General features: G+C 35.9%; 1 protein-coding gene and 1 non-coding gene across 2 annotated transcripts in view; one reads left to right on the top strand and one right to left on the bottom strand.

The window, feature by feature from the left end:
• The window catches only part of LOC139726963 (uncharacterized), a 68836-nt gene extending 65873 nt beyond the window's left edge, over positions 1–2963 (bottom strand). Inside the window, exon 1 of the mRNA XM_071637951.1 lies at positions 2241–2963. Coding sequence (XP_071494052.1) covers positions 2241–2429 — 189 coding nt within the window. The 5' untranslated portion in view covers positions 2430–2963. The remainder of the gene's footprint in view (positions 1–2240) is intronic.
• A 17310-nt stretch (positions 2964–20273) lies between these two features.
• Trnal-uag (transfer RNA leucine (anticodon UAG)) lies at positions 20274–20355 on the top strand. The gene has a single exon. It is a non-coding gene; the product is annotated as a tRNA-Leu (tRNA).
• Positions 20356–20738: the final 383 nt, after the last annotated feature.

Below are 20738 nucleotides of genomic sequence, written 5' to 3'. Positions count from 1 at the left end.
AATTTATTTATTTATTTATTTATTTATTTATTTATTCATTCATTCATTCATTCATTTGATGGTGGTGGTAGTGGTGGTTAAAAAAAGATTAAAAAAAAACTACTCAGACATCAGCTGTGGATAGGATGATACTGAGGTTCCTTTTGCTGAACAAATTTTGCTTTTTAATCATTTGTTATTGACAACATCCGCACAGCTTCTTAGCGAATGCCAAGTCTTTCACTAGCATACAATGCTAATTGCTAGAGCATCTGATTGACAGCACTTGTAAAATAATGGTCAGCAAATCTCTATGGTATTGCACTCACATCATATACTGAACAACATACAGTCACTGGAATTTTGATAAAAAGAAATGTTGACGACACTATGATATTTTCCTTTCACTACCTAATAAACTTGGCATTCTCTTACTGAAATGGTATTTCATATGATCATGTAGTTTCGCACAGAGAGTCTCTATAAAGACCTGAAGACCTGCTCGTACAATTTGCCCATGTGGACTTCTTTCAACACTGATGGTGAAAAGAAAAAGAAAAAGATGAAGCTACTATTTGTAATTGGTTTATTGGGTCACCTATCTAGAATCCTCAAAAAATCTAGATACCAATCACCATTTGATTTCATTCAAGCTTTATAAATGACAAAAACAATGGTATATCTTTATATACCCCACCACCACTGCCTGTCATCTTTACAGAACATAGCTAATCCCGCTTGAGAGGTGACTCAAAATTATCTTCAGAAGCTTCTAAAAGCCAATCAGTGATTAACGCTGATTCATCGCTCTGCGAAATCTTCCAGTCCTGAGTGTAACTCATACACCTGTACTTTCCTGACTAGCTGAAAACGACAAGACATTTCAAAAGGTGAGTAAAAGCTTTTTATGTTTTTGAGGCAGCCACTGGCATTCAAAATTCAGATATATGAGCAAAATGAGAGAAAGAGGTACCATAATTGGAAAAATATATCAAATACGTTAACGAATACTGTCTGATGAAACTGCATGACTAATATCATAGCCCTGAATAAAATCTTGATGGAAAACTGATCAAGATAACATTTGCTGACACTAAAAAATTAAATAAAGAAAAAAGAGAGTTTCTGGTTTTAAATTGCCTGGAGCATTTTTTTTTTCCTTCAAATTGTACATCAATATATCCAGTAGTAGTATTCTGCTTGTCTCCACTCTCAATTACAGTTAGATGTACAATCTTTGCAAGTTTTTTTTTAAACAAACTGCCATATTACCAAACATGTGTCTAGCATGTAAGTTTTTCATTAATGGAAAGCTTTGATTAAACTTCTAACAAAACAGTCTACTCCCTTATGTAGAGAATATGAATGATACATGATTATTCAAATTGAAGTCTAACATTATGCCCTTTTGTGAAGCCATTTTCATTTTTTTTTTTTTTTTTTTTGGGGGGGGGGGAGTAAAAGTAGCAACTACAAAGTGTACATGTATAATGTCACCATAGAATGTTACAACACATAATCTAATCACCAAATATTCTAAACTGCAAATTGTGGTAGCTTTCTTGACCTCAGTTCTTTTCATATTTCATAATAAAAATTTGTCTCTTGAAGATGACAAGAGTGTAATGGTTCACATTCCCCATTAGTTACCAATGTGTGTCCATACATTATATAAGTCATATGGGACTGAGAAAGGTACACGAGGGGTTTGCTACACAGTACATCATGGGGGAAAAACTGTTTGTACAGTCCAGAGTAATCTAGTGCTTTGGCACTGATTGATTCAAGACAAACACAGATAAAGTAAAAAAAAAAATCAGATGCTGCTACCCCAAGGATTATTTCTTCTCTGACCCTCATGCTATTGTCTGTCCAAAACAAATCGTGACTTGAGAAGAGATGGAAATGGACAAATCACAATGGGTGTCTAACAATGCTTAAACAATCAAAGAATTTTGATGTGCAGATATCCATCATGTGCTGAAAACAAAGGAAAGACAAATATCACGTGTTAACACCACGACTCATGAGGACCTTTTAGAAGACAATCTGCACGGAATCCAGATCAGATGACCATTAAGTTTAAAATTGGCAATATTACAGACCTGACAATGCTATGAGATATCCAATAATACGTTGTACGAAAGAAAACTGAAGTAGAAATACTACATACAGACATATAGGTCCTATTGCATATTTTATTGGCATATGAAGTCTTCAAAGTAAAAGACACCCCTTGCAGAAGATTAATTAATTTATACCTTGGCAGCTGCATCTGCCGCCGCATCAGTTGGTGATGCTGAGTCCGCTACCGGCTCGTCTGGTTTGTCGTCACCCTGAGTCACTGATGTTACTTTGACACCTCCTCCATTTTTACCAGAATCAGTGGTGGCTGACTCGTCCGATTTTTTTAAGTCATACTGGCGATTCTTGCTGAACAATTTCCCCATCTTGCTCCTAGGATGCAAAAGATTCTGTCCAAAGCAACTTTTCGATGACTTCTGTCCACTTCCTTCGCATGGGTTCGATACACTCAGCCAAGCAAATCGTGTTCACACGTGCGTCAAATCTTTGTGCAATTTTTTTTCTTTCTTCCACACGCTTGAGCAATCACACAATCTTTACGAATCAGACGACAATGCACACGATTTCTGTGCAAAAACAAACCGTTATTGCCAATACGTCGTCCAGTAGTCCATGTGTTTATAATCTCTGCTCTCGTCAGAATAACTGTGTTATGATATCCCTAATCTCTACTCCTACAAAACGAAATTAATCGCTTCCTTCCAAGGCGTGTTTCTCGTTTATCGCGGTGACGTGCAGCGAGCATTTACAGACAGATTGAGATGTACACTGATGGTAAGCAAATGCCCCCACGCGACTCGTGTGTCTCGGGCCAAGCTCGTCTCTCCCTCTCTCGAAGAGCAAGCTCACACACTGCGTTGGGTGGTGCGGGGTGACGGCTTCGAGAGGGTGGGGGCCCTGGTAGCTTGGCTGCAAGCAGAATGTGCAATACACACGCACGCGAAAAGCACGCCTCGCGTTGATGGCGAACGAAGCACCAGCCCTGACCTGTCAAAAGCACTCGTAATTTTAGTCCGCTCCACTTACTTGTTCTGGAAGCCTTTGTTGTTTGCCTGTCTGAAATTGAAAGTTCATTGTCTTTTTTTTTTTCTCTCACCTATTGCGAATCCTGAGAAAATACCGCGAATTAATGTTATCTAAAGGGAAATGAGAAAGTAGAGATGTTCCGTGGGAGTTCTATGTATTACCCTCATCCAGCACTTCTTCTACCACCACCCCATTTTAAAAGTTTTTATGGCCTTTCCACTTCTTCATTTAGGGTCATCTAGTACAACCATTTTAACCACTTATTCACCCAATTATGTCCGATTATTGTTGCATGAGTAAAGAAAACAACGAACACAAGAATTTTTACAGTCATACTATTCATGACAAGAGATTGAATGGTAAGCAATCGTTTGAAATGAAACCGACATGGCTGTAACAGATATATAGCATCATGTTGATAATGCGCTGTCTGCATTGCTTTTCATGTTCTGCGTGCGTCTTAATGAGCAATCAAACACCGTGGGATGACACTGAGCATAACTTGTTTTAGGTCATGTTTCCATAGGTAAGAAAATATATTACAGGGAAACGTGCAAGCCATCAGCAATAAGGTGAATTCCAATTGATGTATTTTGTTGAATCTAGTTGGTAGGCCTACTTATCAGTGATTGGTAGCTTATTACCATTTGATAGGATTTTGATTTGGAAGGTAATCCTGAAAAAAAAAGATGATACTGTGTAGAAAAAATATTATTGAATGGTGCCTATTCCATGGCACAACGTATTTACTTTTTTCCCCCATTTGCCGTAATTATATGATCTTTTTTATGAATCAACACAAATCAACATCATCTAGGCCTATTGTGCATATCCGTTCCCTTCATCTCCAGATCGCCTCATGTAGTATCGTTATGCAAGAGGGATTCCATGGCGTCAACACAGCCATGGTATTTTCAAGGGCAAATGAAAGCAAACAGTGCCATGAAGAGGGATAATTTTGTGAAGTTTCCTTTCTTCTTATCAGGGCTTATTTAAAGTGAGATTGGTACAAAAAGAATTCAAGATCACACATTTATTGCATTGATCTTATATAAATTTATAGTTTTCACTATAATCTTATGCCACCTTAATTTCATCACATTTCCATGAGTGCTATTGTATAATGATCAGCAGGAATTACGCCTCTATTTATCTATCTTATATCTATTATGCCTATTGTCGATGTACCCCTGTCAGGTAAACGCTATCTTCGTTGTTATTATTCGTTTAAGCCCTAAGTAGTTTTACATTGTTCTCATGGAGGTTTATAAAATTTGATTTGGGGAAGAAGTGAATACCTAAGCTCAAAATCGCCAGATTAAATCAATCACTCCGCATTCGGAATTTAATTTTCTCCAACGTTCACGATTACAGGGAATTGACCCAATGGGGCAAATTGACCGGAAATTAAACTCGTTTCCAATCCCGGAATGTGGGCTGCACTGATACAGAGGGCTAATCAACGTTGTCATTACTGATAGCTGTTTGCCAGTTATTCATTATTGAACATTCTCTTTGGAGTAAATATTATCAGGCATGCATATATAGCAACTCATGCATCCCCTATAGAGTTATGTATCACACTATAATTCCCCCTATTAACAGTATTGGTGGCGATTAGATTGGGCTTTTAACTTTTTGCGAAATACCAAGGAACCACTATGAAGTATAGTACAGACCATACCGTTCTAAGATTAATTCAAAGTTTATTTGATGAAAATCAGTTTTGGAATGGCTGAGACCTCCAAAAACAAAGTAAAACAAAGCAACCATAATAAAAGGTGGGTCCCTGCACCTTTTATTAGGATCGCTCTGTTTTGGATATCTCAGCCATATCAAAATCGATTTTAATCAAATAAACGTTGAATTCCTCTTTGCATTACATGCTCTTTACAACACATTTCATAAGAGGTTTTTCATTATGTCATTAAAAAATGGTAGAAACCTAACCAAAACTAAGGCTTAATATGAGTTATTCTATATAGGCCTATATCTCTTTTTACGGAAATACACACAAATACAATGACAAGTCGAAATGTTCGAGGTATATAACTACAGTATAAAGTCTATAATCGAATAGCCTGCAAGCCTGCATGTTTTGGAAGGAGGTGAATCAACAAATGGATGGATGAATAGATAATTTACGAAGAAAATAGTCAATAACGATTAATGATTCAGTGAGCTATACACTTGAATAAATAGTACCAATTACTACTATCGAAAGCGTGACAACACGGGAAATAAACAAATGACTTGCATGGTTGCATCAATAATGAATGCGTAAAAGAAAAGGAGAATAATTATATTATAAGCGTATCAAGATTTGATTTGATTTAATTTGATTTATTTTTCCAAATATCCATATACATGATAAACAATGAAACAGCCTTACAAAATAAAAATAAGAAAAATACATTCATAGCATAAGATATTCTTCGTGAACTGGCAAAAGATTACAATGATTATTGTCATGGAAGAATAAAGAAGCGTCATAGTTTGCATACCACAGTAATGTCCAGAAGTACAGGAAATGTACACAATGATAATTGCCTTCTCTATGCTAGAATTGCTATGTCTTATTATTTTTCTCATAGTAACTATAGGTAATTCTATATATACATTAAAATAAAACAATCTTCAATAGAGATTATCATACTATAGATGCAGCCGTTTTTACCCTAAGATATTCATGAAAATAATGACTATCATGATTATATTGAGTGCTAAGAACACAATCAGCAATAGAACACTGATAATGGCGCGTAATAGCAATATAGAGAGAGGAGCCGAAATATAAAGAGAGTTATCCATATTAGCATATCGTATTATCAAAATACTTTCTATGCTCTTGAATGAGAACAGTTTGGGGATTTTTAATTTCAGATGGTAAGGAATTCTAGAATGATAGACCAGTGCAAACTAATGTTCTTTGCATTGTGGGTAATTCTCAACAGAGGTATATGAATAGATATATGGAGTGCTAATAATTACAACAGAACATAGGTATCAAGTAGAAAGAGAGAGGGGGCAGAAATAAAGAGATATTATCTACAGTTGCATGGATATCAAATATTCTTTCGATTTGCCCTTGAATGAGAACAAACTTGGGGATTGTTTTGTCTGTAACGATGGTAAGGAATTCCAAAATACTGGAACACGCTCTTTGCATGAATAGTGTTTTCAACTGAGGTAATCGAAGAGATGGATTCAGATTGTCTTGCCGAGTAATGATGGAAACTGACATGTCATTTCAAAAACAGAATATAGATAACATGAATGAATAACGAAAGGGTTTAAATTCAACGGACAGCACTTGATTATCCCTATCAAACTAATGTACACAGTCCACTTTTACAAATTGTTTAATTCACACCATGCCGACGTACCAGTAAATAATCATACATTTACATTTTGGTATATATAGACATTATCGATGGACCCCCTCTCCAGATATACATAGATGTTCGTTAATTTTGAAATGAAAAAGAGCTCGTTGTTGCGAACGGTATAACATCGGTGTTGTTCCTAAGGTTTGTCAATCTGAAAATGAAATAATGTTCGTTATTACGAAGATTCGTAATCCGAAAATGACAAGAATCTTCGCAAATGTATGATGTACCACCGTTCTGTCAGTTGTTTGTGAGAAAGTGTATCAGCATGATCAAGATTTTGAAACGTTTCTAAGCTCCTCATATATAATTACAACTCGATATATCATAAAATTATTGTGCATATCACTGTACTTAATGAAAAATAAGAGGATTGATGAAGTTGAAAAATCACTTTATCTTGCTTTTTACTTTCTCTATCGGAGATTTCAATCATTAAAGTCTTCCAGTCAAGAAATGAATTGTATCCATGACGGCTTTTTCTTTCTTCTCGTGTTTACCATAAAATATGTTTAATGTTATAATTATGATAGTTATGATAAACCGCCGGCCTGTCAATTATTGTTTTTGAGAAAGTGTATCAGCATGATCAAGATTTCGAAACAAAAATCGTTCAGTTCATGCGTTTTGTTTGCACTGTAGTACAATCAATAATAGTCCCTGGGAAAGACACACAATATTCAGAAGATAAAGGGATAGTGTTCAAGTGTGAACGATCATTGTCGGACAGAGCAATGTATCAGCTGATCAGAATACTTCTGTTCCATCAGATGAAGGATGCGGTAACACACGGGGTAACACATTGTTGCACAATGGATTGATTTTCCCTCCTCAAAATTATGTTTGTTTATCTATTTTTTTATTTGCACTGGTTGTTAAACATCGAACAAGATCACCTTTAGAACCGAGAAAGCGTATTCAACCTTAATATCACCATTAATCATGCACTGACAAGCGTAAGGCTACAATCATACGAACCTTCGGAATAACGAACCAACCTTATTTCATTTTCGGATTAACGAAGCCTCGAAACAACTTATCTTATCTCATTTTCGGAATCACGAACTTTCGGAATAACGAACCTTCGAAATACGAACTTACGGAATAACGAACGTTTTGTCATTTTTGGAATAACGAGCATTCGGAATAACGATCAGTATGGAATAACGAACTGGAGCCGTATCCTAAAGCCATCACATTATTTTTATACATGTATATTCAAACTATCTTACACATGAAAGCACAAACAACTTCATGCTATATCTCTTAATGTGAAGACTTAAACGAGATTAATGAGATACTAGTAGCATGAGGGCCGGCGGAGCGTTTTCAAAAGTGTGTGTGTGGGGGGTGGGGCACTTCCGGGTTTCATACTTGTATTATGAGCTAAATTTAACAAGCAAAAAAAAAAGAAAAAAAAAGGTCCTCAGCTCATCTCTCCCCTTCCACTTCCGGGTTTCTTCAGCTGACAAGAAAAAAAAAAAAAAAAAGATCTTCAGCTTATCTTTCTCCTTCCACTTCCGGATTTCTTCAGCTGACAAGCAAAAAAAAAAAAAAAAAAACAACCAACAACAACAACAACAAACAAACAAAAAACAAACAAACAAACAAACAGGGTCTTCAGCGGAAAAACATATACCTCACACTTCAAGATATCTATTTCTTTTTAATGCCACGTACGTACTTCCGGGTTAAAAAAAAAGTGGAGGGGGGGGGGGCAGAGTGATGACACCCTTATTATGTATTCCTTTGTATGATGCATGAAAAGTGGGGGCCGAGCCCCTCCCCCATTAAGATACCCATTTATGAGTATAGCATCCCACTTAACATTGCTTTTCTGCGTATGATGAGCATTCTATATACACAACGTACAATATGCGCATTTTATTTTCTTGTAATGTTTATAGCTCGCGTGTTTACATTTATTAATATCCTCCATCACGCGGTTATAATGAAATTTCGATATAACGAAAGGAAACTGCCGGTCCCATGGACTTCGTTCTTTAGTGCACTGTATAGTGAATATTATCATTTTGAATCATTTTATCCTGTAGTGTTTGGTTGAAGGGGCTGCACGACACTTTTCAGATAATTAAAATGTCAGAATGTTGGCATGTTTGACACTCCATGGTGAACTATTTGCAAAATGACGTCACTTTTTATGACAATGTCATTTTCCAAGTAGTTATTATACTATCTGTGAAATGGTGTCACAAAGCAATTCTGACATCGCGCGCTGCTTCGTATGATATACCGTCACTCTGTGAATTAATGTAAAACTTTCCAGCAAAACACTTGATAACAATCAACCAAAGCAATTCTGACATCGTGCGCTGCTTCATACGGTCAGTGTGATTCCTCCACAAAATTTCATTCACCACACAACTTTCTCGCCTCACATTTCCCCTTCTTTTGTTAAAATCTTTGATCCACAATATATTCTTTAAAAATACATGTAGGGCCTATCTATGCTAATTTCGAGTTTCTGGCTAAAACTATTATGGTCCTCGGTGCCTCCAATAGTACTGTTGTGGCATGTCCAATTGTAACCAGAAACTCTCAAGGCAAAGTATGATATGACGTGAATGTTGCCATGTATTGTGGAGGCCTTACTACTATTTTGAAAGGATGTCACAAAGGATGTTGCAAAATTCTGCTACCCGGTTGTTAACGTTTACTAATAAGTTTGATTCCATATCACCAATTCTCCATTCCTTACATTGGTTACCTGTAGAAAAAAGGGATTAATTTCAAGATTCTGTTATTAGTACATTATTCAGTACATTCTTTTCCCCCGTATACCTACGTGACTCTGTTCAAAAATACATTGAATCCAACACAGAGTCTATATATACGTTGATCATCAGATGCATTGTTACTCCAAACACCCGGAGTAAAACATGTTATGAGGTGATCTGCTTTCTCCGTTATGGGACCGAAATTAAGGAATCAGTTACCTGTCATCTATACAGAAACATTCAAATCCAAATTTTAAACGTATCTATTCCTCTCACACCGAGGACTATAATATTGCTGTATATAATGTTCGGAACAATGTATTCTTTATCTGGTATGTGTTTGGTTGTTGTTTGCAGTTTCTTCTCTGTTGTCATGTTTGAACATGGATTGTATAATGTATATATCTATCTTTGCATTTTTTAAATCGCCATGAGCACTGTAAGGTGGACCTGTGCGCTACTACAAGTTGCCATTATTATTATTATTATTATTATTATTATTATTATTATTATTATTATTATTATTATTATCATTATTATTTTATTATTAATATTATTATGATCATTATTATCATTTTTATTATTACTATTATTATCATTTTTATTATTTTTATTATTATTATTATTATCATCATTATTATTATCATTATTATTATTATTATTACTATTATCATTATTATTATTATTACAAAGAAACTGGGACATCTCCCGCTGCTTCGTACGATCACTTTGAGAAAGGTCACACAGCAATTCTGACGTCACAAAGCAATCTGACATCTTGCCCTGCTTCGTACTGTCGCTGTGACAGGATCCCTCAAAAACTTTTCGCCTCATTTTTCCCTTCTTTTGTTAAGAATCTTTTTCTCCAAAACATAAAACAAATATACGCCGGCTAATTTCGAGTTTCTGGTGTAAAAATTATCAAGGCATCGTAGTATTATAGTTGTATACTATTGTCATACCATGCTTATTGAGGAATAAACGCAATGAAATATCCCATGCAAGTCAAAAATATAAACGATATTATGGATAGCATTTTCCTTTTGTTTTTAAAAGTTGCTTTCGATATCAAATAGATTAACGTATACTGTAGCTCTGCATTAAAGAACAGAATCGCTAAACATATTTAAGTTTTAGGTTAATTCATATCACAGACTGTCCTTTATTTTCGGGGTGCTGAAAATACACTTGGTTTGTTTGCTTATGAATCCACGAATAACAATAATAAATTTAGGATACCATCATCAATGAAGAACACATCCATTACCTACCGTATTGTGTAGATAAATTACAGTACCAATACGTCAAGAGTATGCAGAATGTCAAAATGCATCCTCAGCGCTTCCAGAGTATCTCATCTACAATATGGCCTTAATTCTAAATCGTGATGATAGATGAAGGCCCATTTCGCCTTTTTTTTTCAATTTGGATTGCGGAATGGGGTCGTCGACTGTACAATCACGCATACTCAATCATTGAAACAGTAAAACTTTACACATTGCAGGCCGGACAGTAATAATATAGCATGACGAGTAAATTATCGTGATAGAATATCAGGGCTCTATAATACAATCCAGTAAATCGTGTAGTCACATTCATATAAACATGGATATAATATTTTGTAATGCCAAGCTTGTATCATGTGCGTCAGTGGCTTTATTGAAAATTAAAGTTACTAATTATCGGTCTATGTAATAAAATGACAACAACAATAATGATGATGATAATCATAATGAAAATGATTGCAATTATGATAAAAATATATAACATTTCTCAAGCACTTAAATGACATTTTGTCATTTATCCTTTTTCATTTATCCTTGGACAGGCAATATCGTTTCTAAGCTCCTCATATAATTGCAACTTGATAGATTATATTGTGCATATATATATATCACTGTACTACAAAGTAAAATATTTAAAGATGATTGATGAAGTTGAAAAATCACCTTATCTTGCTTTTTACTTTCTCTAAGAATAGATTTAAATCAGCGTTATAGTCTTCCAGTCAAGAAATGAATTGTATTCATGACAGCTTTTTCTTTCTTCTCGTATTTACCATAAAATATGCTTAATGTTATAATTATGATAGTTATGATAAACCGCCGGTCTGTCAGTTGTTTGTGAGAAAGTGTATCAGCATGATCAAGATTTCGAAACAAAAATCGTTCAGTTCATGCGTTTTGTTTGCACTGATTGATAGTACAATCAATAATAGTCCCTGATGGGAAAGACGCAAAATATTCAGAAGATAAAGGGATAGTGTTCAAGTGTGAACGATCATTGTACACAGTGCTTCTTGATTGTTCGGACAGAGCAATGTATCAGTTGATCATAATATTTCTGTTCCATCAGATGTGTAGGATGCGGTAACACACGGGGTAACACATTGTTGCACAATGGATTGATTTTCAGTCCTCAAAATTATGTCTGTTTGAATTTTTTTTCCCTCATTTGCATTAGTTTGTTAAACATCGAACAAGATCACCTTTAGAACCAAGAAAGTGTATCAATATCCAACATTGTCACCATTAATCATGCACTGACAAGCATAAGTCTAGGAAATATGTCGAATTTTCAAACATGCTCTATATAAACATTAATGTTAGCACGTCTTGGAAATTCAAGATCCCAAACATAATTTATCTATGCGGAAAGTAAAGTTAGCTTGGTCTTAACGAAACCACCAATGTCATCGGCATCCTAGTTTTGCCAGTATTGCTTGAAGCTACATCGAGCATGAACATTCGGGTGGAGAAATATTTGTAATATTAGTGGATGGTCGGTAGTCGTGGTTGGGTGAAGGGACTATGGGTATTACCCCCCCCCCCCCCCCCCCCTCCTCCTCCTCCGCTTCGATGGGAAGAATCTCTGGGCGTAGCCCTTTCGAAGTTGTGTGCTTTCTTGTATGTTCGATTCTTTATTCTCCTTTTCTTATTTTGTTTTCTTCATTTTTTTCGTTTTTTTCGTTTTTTTTTTTTTTTTTTGTAAGAGCAAAAAGTGTGCTTGTGGGGAAGGGGCTGCAGCGTCCCCTTCCCCTTCTACGGCCACTATATGTTTTGTTTTTGTGTGTGCATTTGTGTGTGTGTGTATGTGTGTGTGTATGTGTTTTGGTAATGTGATGCCATGTCTGCATGCTGCAGATCCGTTTTGCAGCAATATTATGATATAAACTGAAAGCAAATCCCTATCGTTTATAGTGACAATACATTTTCTTTCTCTCCATTACTCTTTTTGTGGACTGGTTACATCAAATTGTACGCCACATTGAACAAAATCAATATCACAATTCTTGAGCTTCAGTGTTATTAATTGCAACATGTCGCTATTTCTCTATGTCCGTAAGTGGAAATAATCAAATAAAGACTTAATTCATATGAAATTTTCTCTCAATTGCTACTTCTTTATCATGCCAACGAAATGAAAGAGGGAGCTACACATCTTTGATTTAGCACGGGCGAGCCTGAAACTGTAAAGTGTACGTGGACAAACTCTGATATTTTGATGATTATGTATATAATTGTTACATAATACACTGATATTCCATTAATAAACTGATCATTATCAATGTCACTTCTTCGATTTTGATGGCATTTAACAAAGAGAGAATGTCCATGATCGAACTTTTATTCCTCGATACCCTTCATCATCTTCGATGATTCATGTGCTATCAAGCTCAGATGGTCTTTTTAAGGGGAAAGCGATTATGATAAACGCGAGAATGGTCCACAGCTCGAACGGCACATCCAATATACACTTGGTTTTGGGTGACGTCGCTGAGCTGGAGTTACGTCGTCGCCGACAGCAGACGTCAACGGCAACGTGAATCTCGCTTGTGCACACAAACAGACGTGTATCTGTCGCACAATCAAGCATGGAAGAAATATGGACTGTCTATAGATGTGAGAAAGGTCAGATTCCCCTCTGTGGCGGCTGATTAAACATTATTGCTTGATTGCCCGCTGCGCCAGATCCCTCGGCAGTCATTGTGCACCGGCTTGCTGTGTTGATGCCTGGAGACTTTGAATGGCACAAGAGATGCATTGCGTCAAAACACATGGCATCGCAATGTGATGGACATAAAGCCACGCCTTTCGATCACTGATTGGTTCCTTGGTATAAGGCGTGGCACTTTCCGGCATAGGCAACTGTGGATAACTAACATTCGGGGCATTGACCATTACCTCGCCTCCTTTTAGATGGATGATTTTATAGTGAATGACAGGATCTCTCCTTTTTATATCTTTCCGTTTCTGTGATGCCCCCATCAGGATACTTCTCATAATCTTTATGGAATTGTGTAGATTAGTTCTGGTATTTGTAAAGAGCATTTCCAATTTAAATCAGCTATAGGCATTATGATAATAAAGCTGACAAAAACTACTTCAGACAAAACAAACCACATCAAAGCTCCAACACACAAGACACTGAGGATATTGTCAGATATAAGGGGCTATTTGATTATATGAAATACATGGAAGAAAAAAAATGTCAATCATTGCAGAAACAAGACATTAATCAAAATAACGTATACACGTATACATTGATATCAATAAGTATACTTAGAATAAATTGACACAAAACACACACACACACACACATACACACACACACACATATATATATACACACACACACACACACACACACACACACACACACACACAAAATCTGATGTCCAATCCTTACCAAAACTATATCATCCCTTTAATTTGTCGACAGTGCCGACGATGCCATCTCTGTAATGAGAAGTGTTGTGAACGTTCATTCATTGCTTGCAAATGGAAGAAGGGTCAGTGGAAAGCAGAATGAATTCCAAGAAAAAACTGACATAACAGTATCGTCACGAAGGATTCCTGTCACAGGAAAATATTTGTAATAGGCTTACGTCATCGAAGCAAGCATACATATCTCACTTGGGGTAGAATTCGGGTATTTTTGATACTCCTGTTTAATGTTAAGGTATTATTTTTTTCTTAAATAATGTGAGTTTGTGTATTATTATCGCCAAGGATTAATTTTGCATTTCTTCATTTATGTAGAGTATTGATATTGTGTTGATATTATGATGTAAAAAGGAATGTCCTTGATTTGTTATTTTGTGTTTGTTGAACTGTTATATTTTGTCATTCTGTTGCAGGGCCCCCTAGGATAACAGTGTGTAAACCACTGATGGGGCTACCCTGGGTAAAGAAAACTGAATAAATAAATAAATAAATGAATAAATAAATGAATAAATAAATAAATAGATAAATGAATAAATACAGGTTTACGACATTATCCAACCCCAGCCCATGGTCGTATTGATAGGATAGCTCTCGTCTTCTCATGTGGATTTTCCTAATTTATTCTGTTGCTCATGAAAATAGTATTCTATTCTTTCAATCGTATGGGGAAAGTGTCCAATATCTCAGCATTTGAAGACCGATGTAACCATGTGCACTTGTTGAAATTATAGTAAATATAATTATTAGTGATATAGTAAAACCCCCTGTTACTGGATATTAATCTGCTAAGAAGAAAACAAAAACAAAACCATTATTAAAATGCATGAAGCTTGTCGGGTATTACAAGACCAAACTCACAAACATTAAATTTTATTACAAGAAATCTCCGACATTTTTTTCCGCAATATCACACCGTCCTGTACTGCTATGTCATCAGATAATTTTCTCAGTAAATTATCTACCGTGCCTTTGACAATGACTTTTTTAAAATCAAAATCGATGGTGGATAAGGCATGGACATGAAAATTCAATTGAATTCATTTTTAATTTTTCTTCCACAGAACATAATAAAAGAAAATTACAAAGTGACCTGTACAGAACACAATATTATGTACGAGAAGATTGCACAGCTAATGAATGATTGAAGATGAAGATCAATCTGATGGGAATAGTGCAAGCATCATAAGTGGTAATATTGCTTTTGTGGCCCTTATGATGTGAATGAAGCAGGTAAGAAGAAACACATGCGTTTGGACACTTGTTTTAGTCACACCCATGATAGTGGATTCCTATAGTAAAGAAACGGCACTCTTCCACAATATTAATATGTCGCATTGAGTTCATTGTATTTGCATTTTTTTCCATTATGCGATAATTGGCTGTTCTTTTGTCATGCCTCTTCCCAAGAGGATTGAAACAAAAATCTTTAGTCGTTGTTATCGGTTTTTTTTTTGTTTTTTGTTTTTGCTCTGTGTAAATATGAGACTCAAATATTCCTCAGGCCGTTGGCCTGTAGACACAATAGTTCATGGCAAGGTCATGATTGTTAACAGTTTATACATAATAATGCTCGTTAACCGAAGCTAATCGCTTGTGATGAATGTGATACATCCTCCTCACTCTCTCCGTCTCCGTCTACCCCCTCCCTCTCATCTCGCCCTCTCCCTCTCCATCCACCCCCCCTTCCCTCTTCGAATTCTCTAGCTCTCTCTTCAACGTCGGTGATGCGGGATTCATGCATTTGCATTGCACGTGATAAACGTGATCACATTATCAGTTAATGTACAATGGTATATACATGAATTTAATGTTAGTATATTTTGTTGGTATATTGGTGCTGTTGTTATTTACATTCCAGTGTTCCACGTCCTAAAAGCTTGGATTTTTAGTGGAACACTTCTTTCCGTCGTTCTGATTATTTCCTCTTTTTTTGCCATCATGACAAAGTGTGCATTGTTTCTTTTTTATACAATTTTTATCATCATTCGTGCATATACTTTATTAATATATTGTATTCGACGAACTGTCCTTATCAGATGAATGAATGTCAGATTGACCACTTGTACCGCTTAATGATACAGCAAGTATTCGTTAGCTAATTGTACAGATCTTACTACACCCGCTCATAGGCACCACGTCAAAACGTTTCCACCATCAGTGGTTGTCACTGCAAAAATAATAATAATAATATACGAACATCTTTCCCGTTAAGTATAATCCGATTATGGCTTCACATTAGAGGGCCGTCACACCATCTGTGTGATAAACTGCTTGGAACAAGAGCAGAGTCCATGTATCTCCCTTTCGACCATTTTGCCCCTTTTTCTTTTTCTTTTTTTTTAAAAAGCAAAATTAATCTTTACTATCTCTGGCATACCCTTATTTTTTTTAAAGCAAAACAAATGGCAATCTTCTTAGAATATTCGCAACTTTTTTGTAAAAAGGCCAACAAAATAACATAATAACACGGTGTAAAATATTCAGAAATTCTTTTGCCAATAAAAATGTTGTTATCTGTTTTGCTTGCCACCATATCATCAATTATAAGATAGTAAGATAAAAGAAGGAAGAGGGGTGGAGGAGGAGGAGGAGGAGAAGGAGAAGGAGAAGGAGAAGGAGAAGGAGAAGGAGGAGGAGGAGGAGGAGGAGAGGAAAACTTGAAAACATAATCCTGATGAGATTGCACAAAGTAAACGATCTGCGTGGAAAACTTCAGAAAAAACAGCACAAGGTGGCGCTGTTGAATAACCATTCTAGAGCCATCGAAAGATATAGATGGCTCTAAACCACGATGAACTGCAAAAATAAATCAGTGCAAAATGTACGTTGCTTGACATTTGATACGTTTATGTTTTCTTCTGTAAAATATTTCTCTTGTTTTCTGTTCTAATTGAATTAAGATCGTTATGATTTTTGATGAATAAGTATTTTAGCAGATTATAGCGACATGCAGCAAAGATGTCTGCCAAATTAATCATATCCCTAAATTTCTGCCCGTTTCTTATGAAATAATATATTTGTGGTGGCAATCAGACATCTGTTGGTCAGATGCCTTAAATTGTCATACTAAAAGTCATTATACATTTCCAATCTAATTCATTTGCATGACAAAAGAAATGTATATAAGGAGATCTATTTCCAAGGTTATCCAGACTTTATCCCAAGTATTGATCACTAGCCATTTGCTTGTAATACCTGCATACAATACATTAGATTTTTTTCATGTTCCCAGTGACAATTCGCACATTCCTACACTGTAAAAACATCGGTGTTAGATTTAGCACCATGGGTGATAAATCTAACACCGATCAAACTTCAATAGAGGACCACACCCACAGGTGTTGAAAATGTATTGTGACGGTGTTAAAAAGTGTTCGTCTGGCACTTCGTGGTGTTAATTTGACACCCTGGCTGGTGATATTTTTGACACTGCGCTAGAGTTAATTCAATAATGACACCGCATGGTGTTGATTTGATATTGGTGGTGTTAATTTCAATGGTTTAACACACGTCCAGCTTCAATAGGGGACCACACCAACTGGCGTTACTGTGGTGTAAATGTGTTTACACATTTTTTTCAAAAATCAAGTACTTTATCGGAAAATTCTTTATCGTCTTGTTGAAGTTCAAAATTTACAAGAAGTGCAGTAACTAAGAAACTATTCAAAAAACAATTTGAAATTTTGAAATGACACCCGGAGGTGTTAATCTAACACCATGAATGAGCACCGGAAATTTAACACCAGCTCGGTGTTTCATATTCAACACCGGACTTTTTGCAGTGTAGAAATGATCAAATAATTAAGGACAACCAAAAGGAAGAAAATCTCAATGTTTCTATTGTTATGCAAATGAAGTTAAAACCAAAATCACTTTACTTGGAAGATGACAACTGAATACGATCATAAAAGCCACAGAAGTATTATTATTCCATGTTCACTTATCGGGAAAAAAAACATACTTATAGGATGTGCTTAAGGGTATGAATAAATATGCTGCCATCTGTGTATGTAATAATCTATATAAGGCTCGATACTAACTCTCGATACTAACTTGTACAAATAGTTGCATTTTTGGTGGCCCGAAAAAAATAAGACAAACATAAAGATGGCATAAAAATAATGAAACAAAACTTATAACGACATCATTAGATATTAGCAGTTATGACAAATTGCGTCTAAATGAAACGTAATACTGTAACTAATTTAGGAAAAAAAATAGTATGAAATCATCTAGTAATTATTGTAAACCTTGACAATTATCATCAACCATGACAGCGGACCTATCTATGTGAAAACAAGTTAATTGACAGGTGGGTAAAAAGGGATATTTAAATATCACTTATACTACAACTATAGGCCCTACATAAATAATTAACCTGATCTTGATTTGAGACATAAACTTACGCACGTATTCATAGAATGATTGTTTGATTATCATGTAAAGGGTACATATAGGCCTACTTTTATTATTGAAAATATAAAAGTTTGATGAGAGGTATGCACAAATTTAGCAGACAGTATAAGAGATATAGGACAAAAATAAAGAAAGAAGAAATATATGACCCTGATCATATTACTTTATATTACACATACATGTTTAATGAACGATGTATACTGATAAATGAAACATGCAAGTGAACCATCCATTGTTTAATGTGCTTCTTTGATCTATACATGAAAAAATGTTTAGAATAATCATTGTCAAAAATCACTTGTTATTTTTACCGATGTCATTCGATTAGGCTTAGCCTTGAGGATAGATCAGTTTTTCCAAAGACCTAAAATGATGCTTAATATGAAAAAAAAAAACTATTACACGTGGTGTAGTAAAGGTCATGGCCTTTTGAGATCACTTACTGTTACCGAGAGGGAGAGAGAGAGAGAGAGAAAGAGAGAGAGAGAGAGAGAGAGAGAGAAAAGGAGGGAAAATTGTACGAGATAATTCATCTGCAGTTGTCTTTTTATAGGCCTACCTATATACCATGATTATTGTATCTGGTAAAGTCATAAGTCATTAAGCCAAATTAATACCAGTGGCCGGATTTAATCAGCTGACAAGCAAAAAAGAACGAAAGGAAAAAAAAAAAGGCTCTCGTGCAATTTTTCCCACTTCCGGGTTTCATTGGTTGACAATTAAGTAAAAAAAAAGTTTTAGCTTTTTTCTTTTTATTTTTTATATAAAAAAAAATAAATGGGGGGGGGGGTGGGGGCTCCCGGTTCATCCCCCCCTCCTCCCCGATATCTGCCACTGAATACTGATCATTGATATACCTAAATTAAAGGAGGGGCATCTGGGGGAAAAATAAAAACCCAACAATAATGGTTTGCGAAAAGAATTATTATTTCACACATTGATAAAATCTTGGGCGATTTGGGGGTACTGCTCGCATACTGACAGGTCTACTTGATAGTTTTAGAGCTGTTAGGCCTATTATGTGTTTGTTTTTTGTTTTTTTTTTCCTCGGCGACGTCCTAGGCTTATTTATTATCATGTTGTTTATGTATTCAATAAAATGACATTAGTTCTTATGAAAACCGTGCCCAAACAGAATGTGATCAGCTGCATTTAAATATATATATATATATATATATATATATATATATATATATATATATATATATATATATATATATATATATATATACAGTGTATAGTTAATTATGTATATGCGAAATAAGGAGCAGAAGCAGCAACTGTATAATGCTCTCATCTGCGTCATTGTGTTATCAAGGTGAAAAATATTACACTGTACACCACGGACTGGAGGTCCAAAACCACTTGTCCTCTTCTAGATTTGTAACATGAAGCAAGTGTACAAGGGAAGACAAAATGCCGAGAAAATAGCAACATCATCGACAGAAACAAACGTGTTTTGTTTGTAGTCACAGTTTTGTGGAAAACCCAGCGGATATTATGCTGGAGAGTCTCTCCGCGACACGCTGAGTAAACAGAGCCCGTGCATTTCGTTTCGCATCGAAGAGCCAGCCACAGACCACGGGACAGCGCTGCGGAAGAGTGACTCATGCGGTCGGTGCACTCAAGTGAATTCGACGATCGAGTCTTGCCACACTCAAGCTCTTTTGAAGCTCGCGCGAACGTTTATAAGCGACAGGTGGCGGCGTAGTTTTTGAGCGATAAAACTGTTTCCAGTGAAAAACGCAAAACAGTGCAATCTGTCTTACTAACAAAGTAATGACTTATTGGCCACTAGGCAAATATAATGAACAAATTTCAAGACATATTGTTGTGTTTCTAGCAGCCGCTACCGACTCATCTCACTCCGTCCTGAAGATTGGGTCGCCGCCGGCTTCTTCACAGACCATCACGGTAGCGTGGCCGAGCGGTCTAAGGCGCTGGTTTTAGGCACCAGTCATTTCGATGGCGTGGGTTCGAATCCCACCGCTGCCACATATTTTGGTGTTCCTCTTTGTTATGCAGCTCTGCTAATTCGTGCAGTTATCTTTAGATTTTCCTGCCCACCCTCAACCAAATGACTGAACTTCGATTCACTTTTGGTGAAATTATAATGACAACAGACGTAAATGAACTAAAATAGGCATTCAATTTAAAATTATGGCCATTCAATTTCAAGTTATGGTCATGCAATTTCATGATTTTGTCGATCAAAAGTGTAAATAGGAGGATTCAATTTAGATATGCATGCAAAACATCATGCAAATTAACTCTAGCTTCTGGGTTGCGAGTGTTCAAGCAATCAAATACTTTAAGAGGTAAACATGTTTGGTGTATTCAGGTATTTGTTTAGAGGTGACACGTCTCCCCAGGTGCGT

The sequence above is a fragment of the Diadema antillarum genome, unplaced genomic scaffold (genome assembly GCF_040938485.1).
Source record: "Diadema antillarum isolate AM-2024a unplaced genomic scaffold, OU_Dant_1.0 seq00000106_RagTag, whole genome shotgun sequence".
Taxonomy (NCBI): Eukaryota; Metazoa; Echinodermata; class Echinoidea; order Diadematoida; family Diadematidae; genus Diadema; species Diadema antillarum.
The sequence above is the reverse complement of the archived record's forward strand: the minus strand, read 5'-3'. Positions and strand labels throughout refer to the sequence as shown.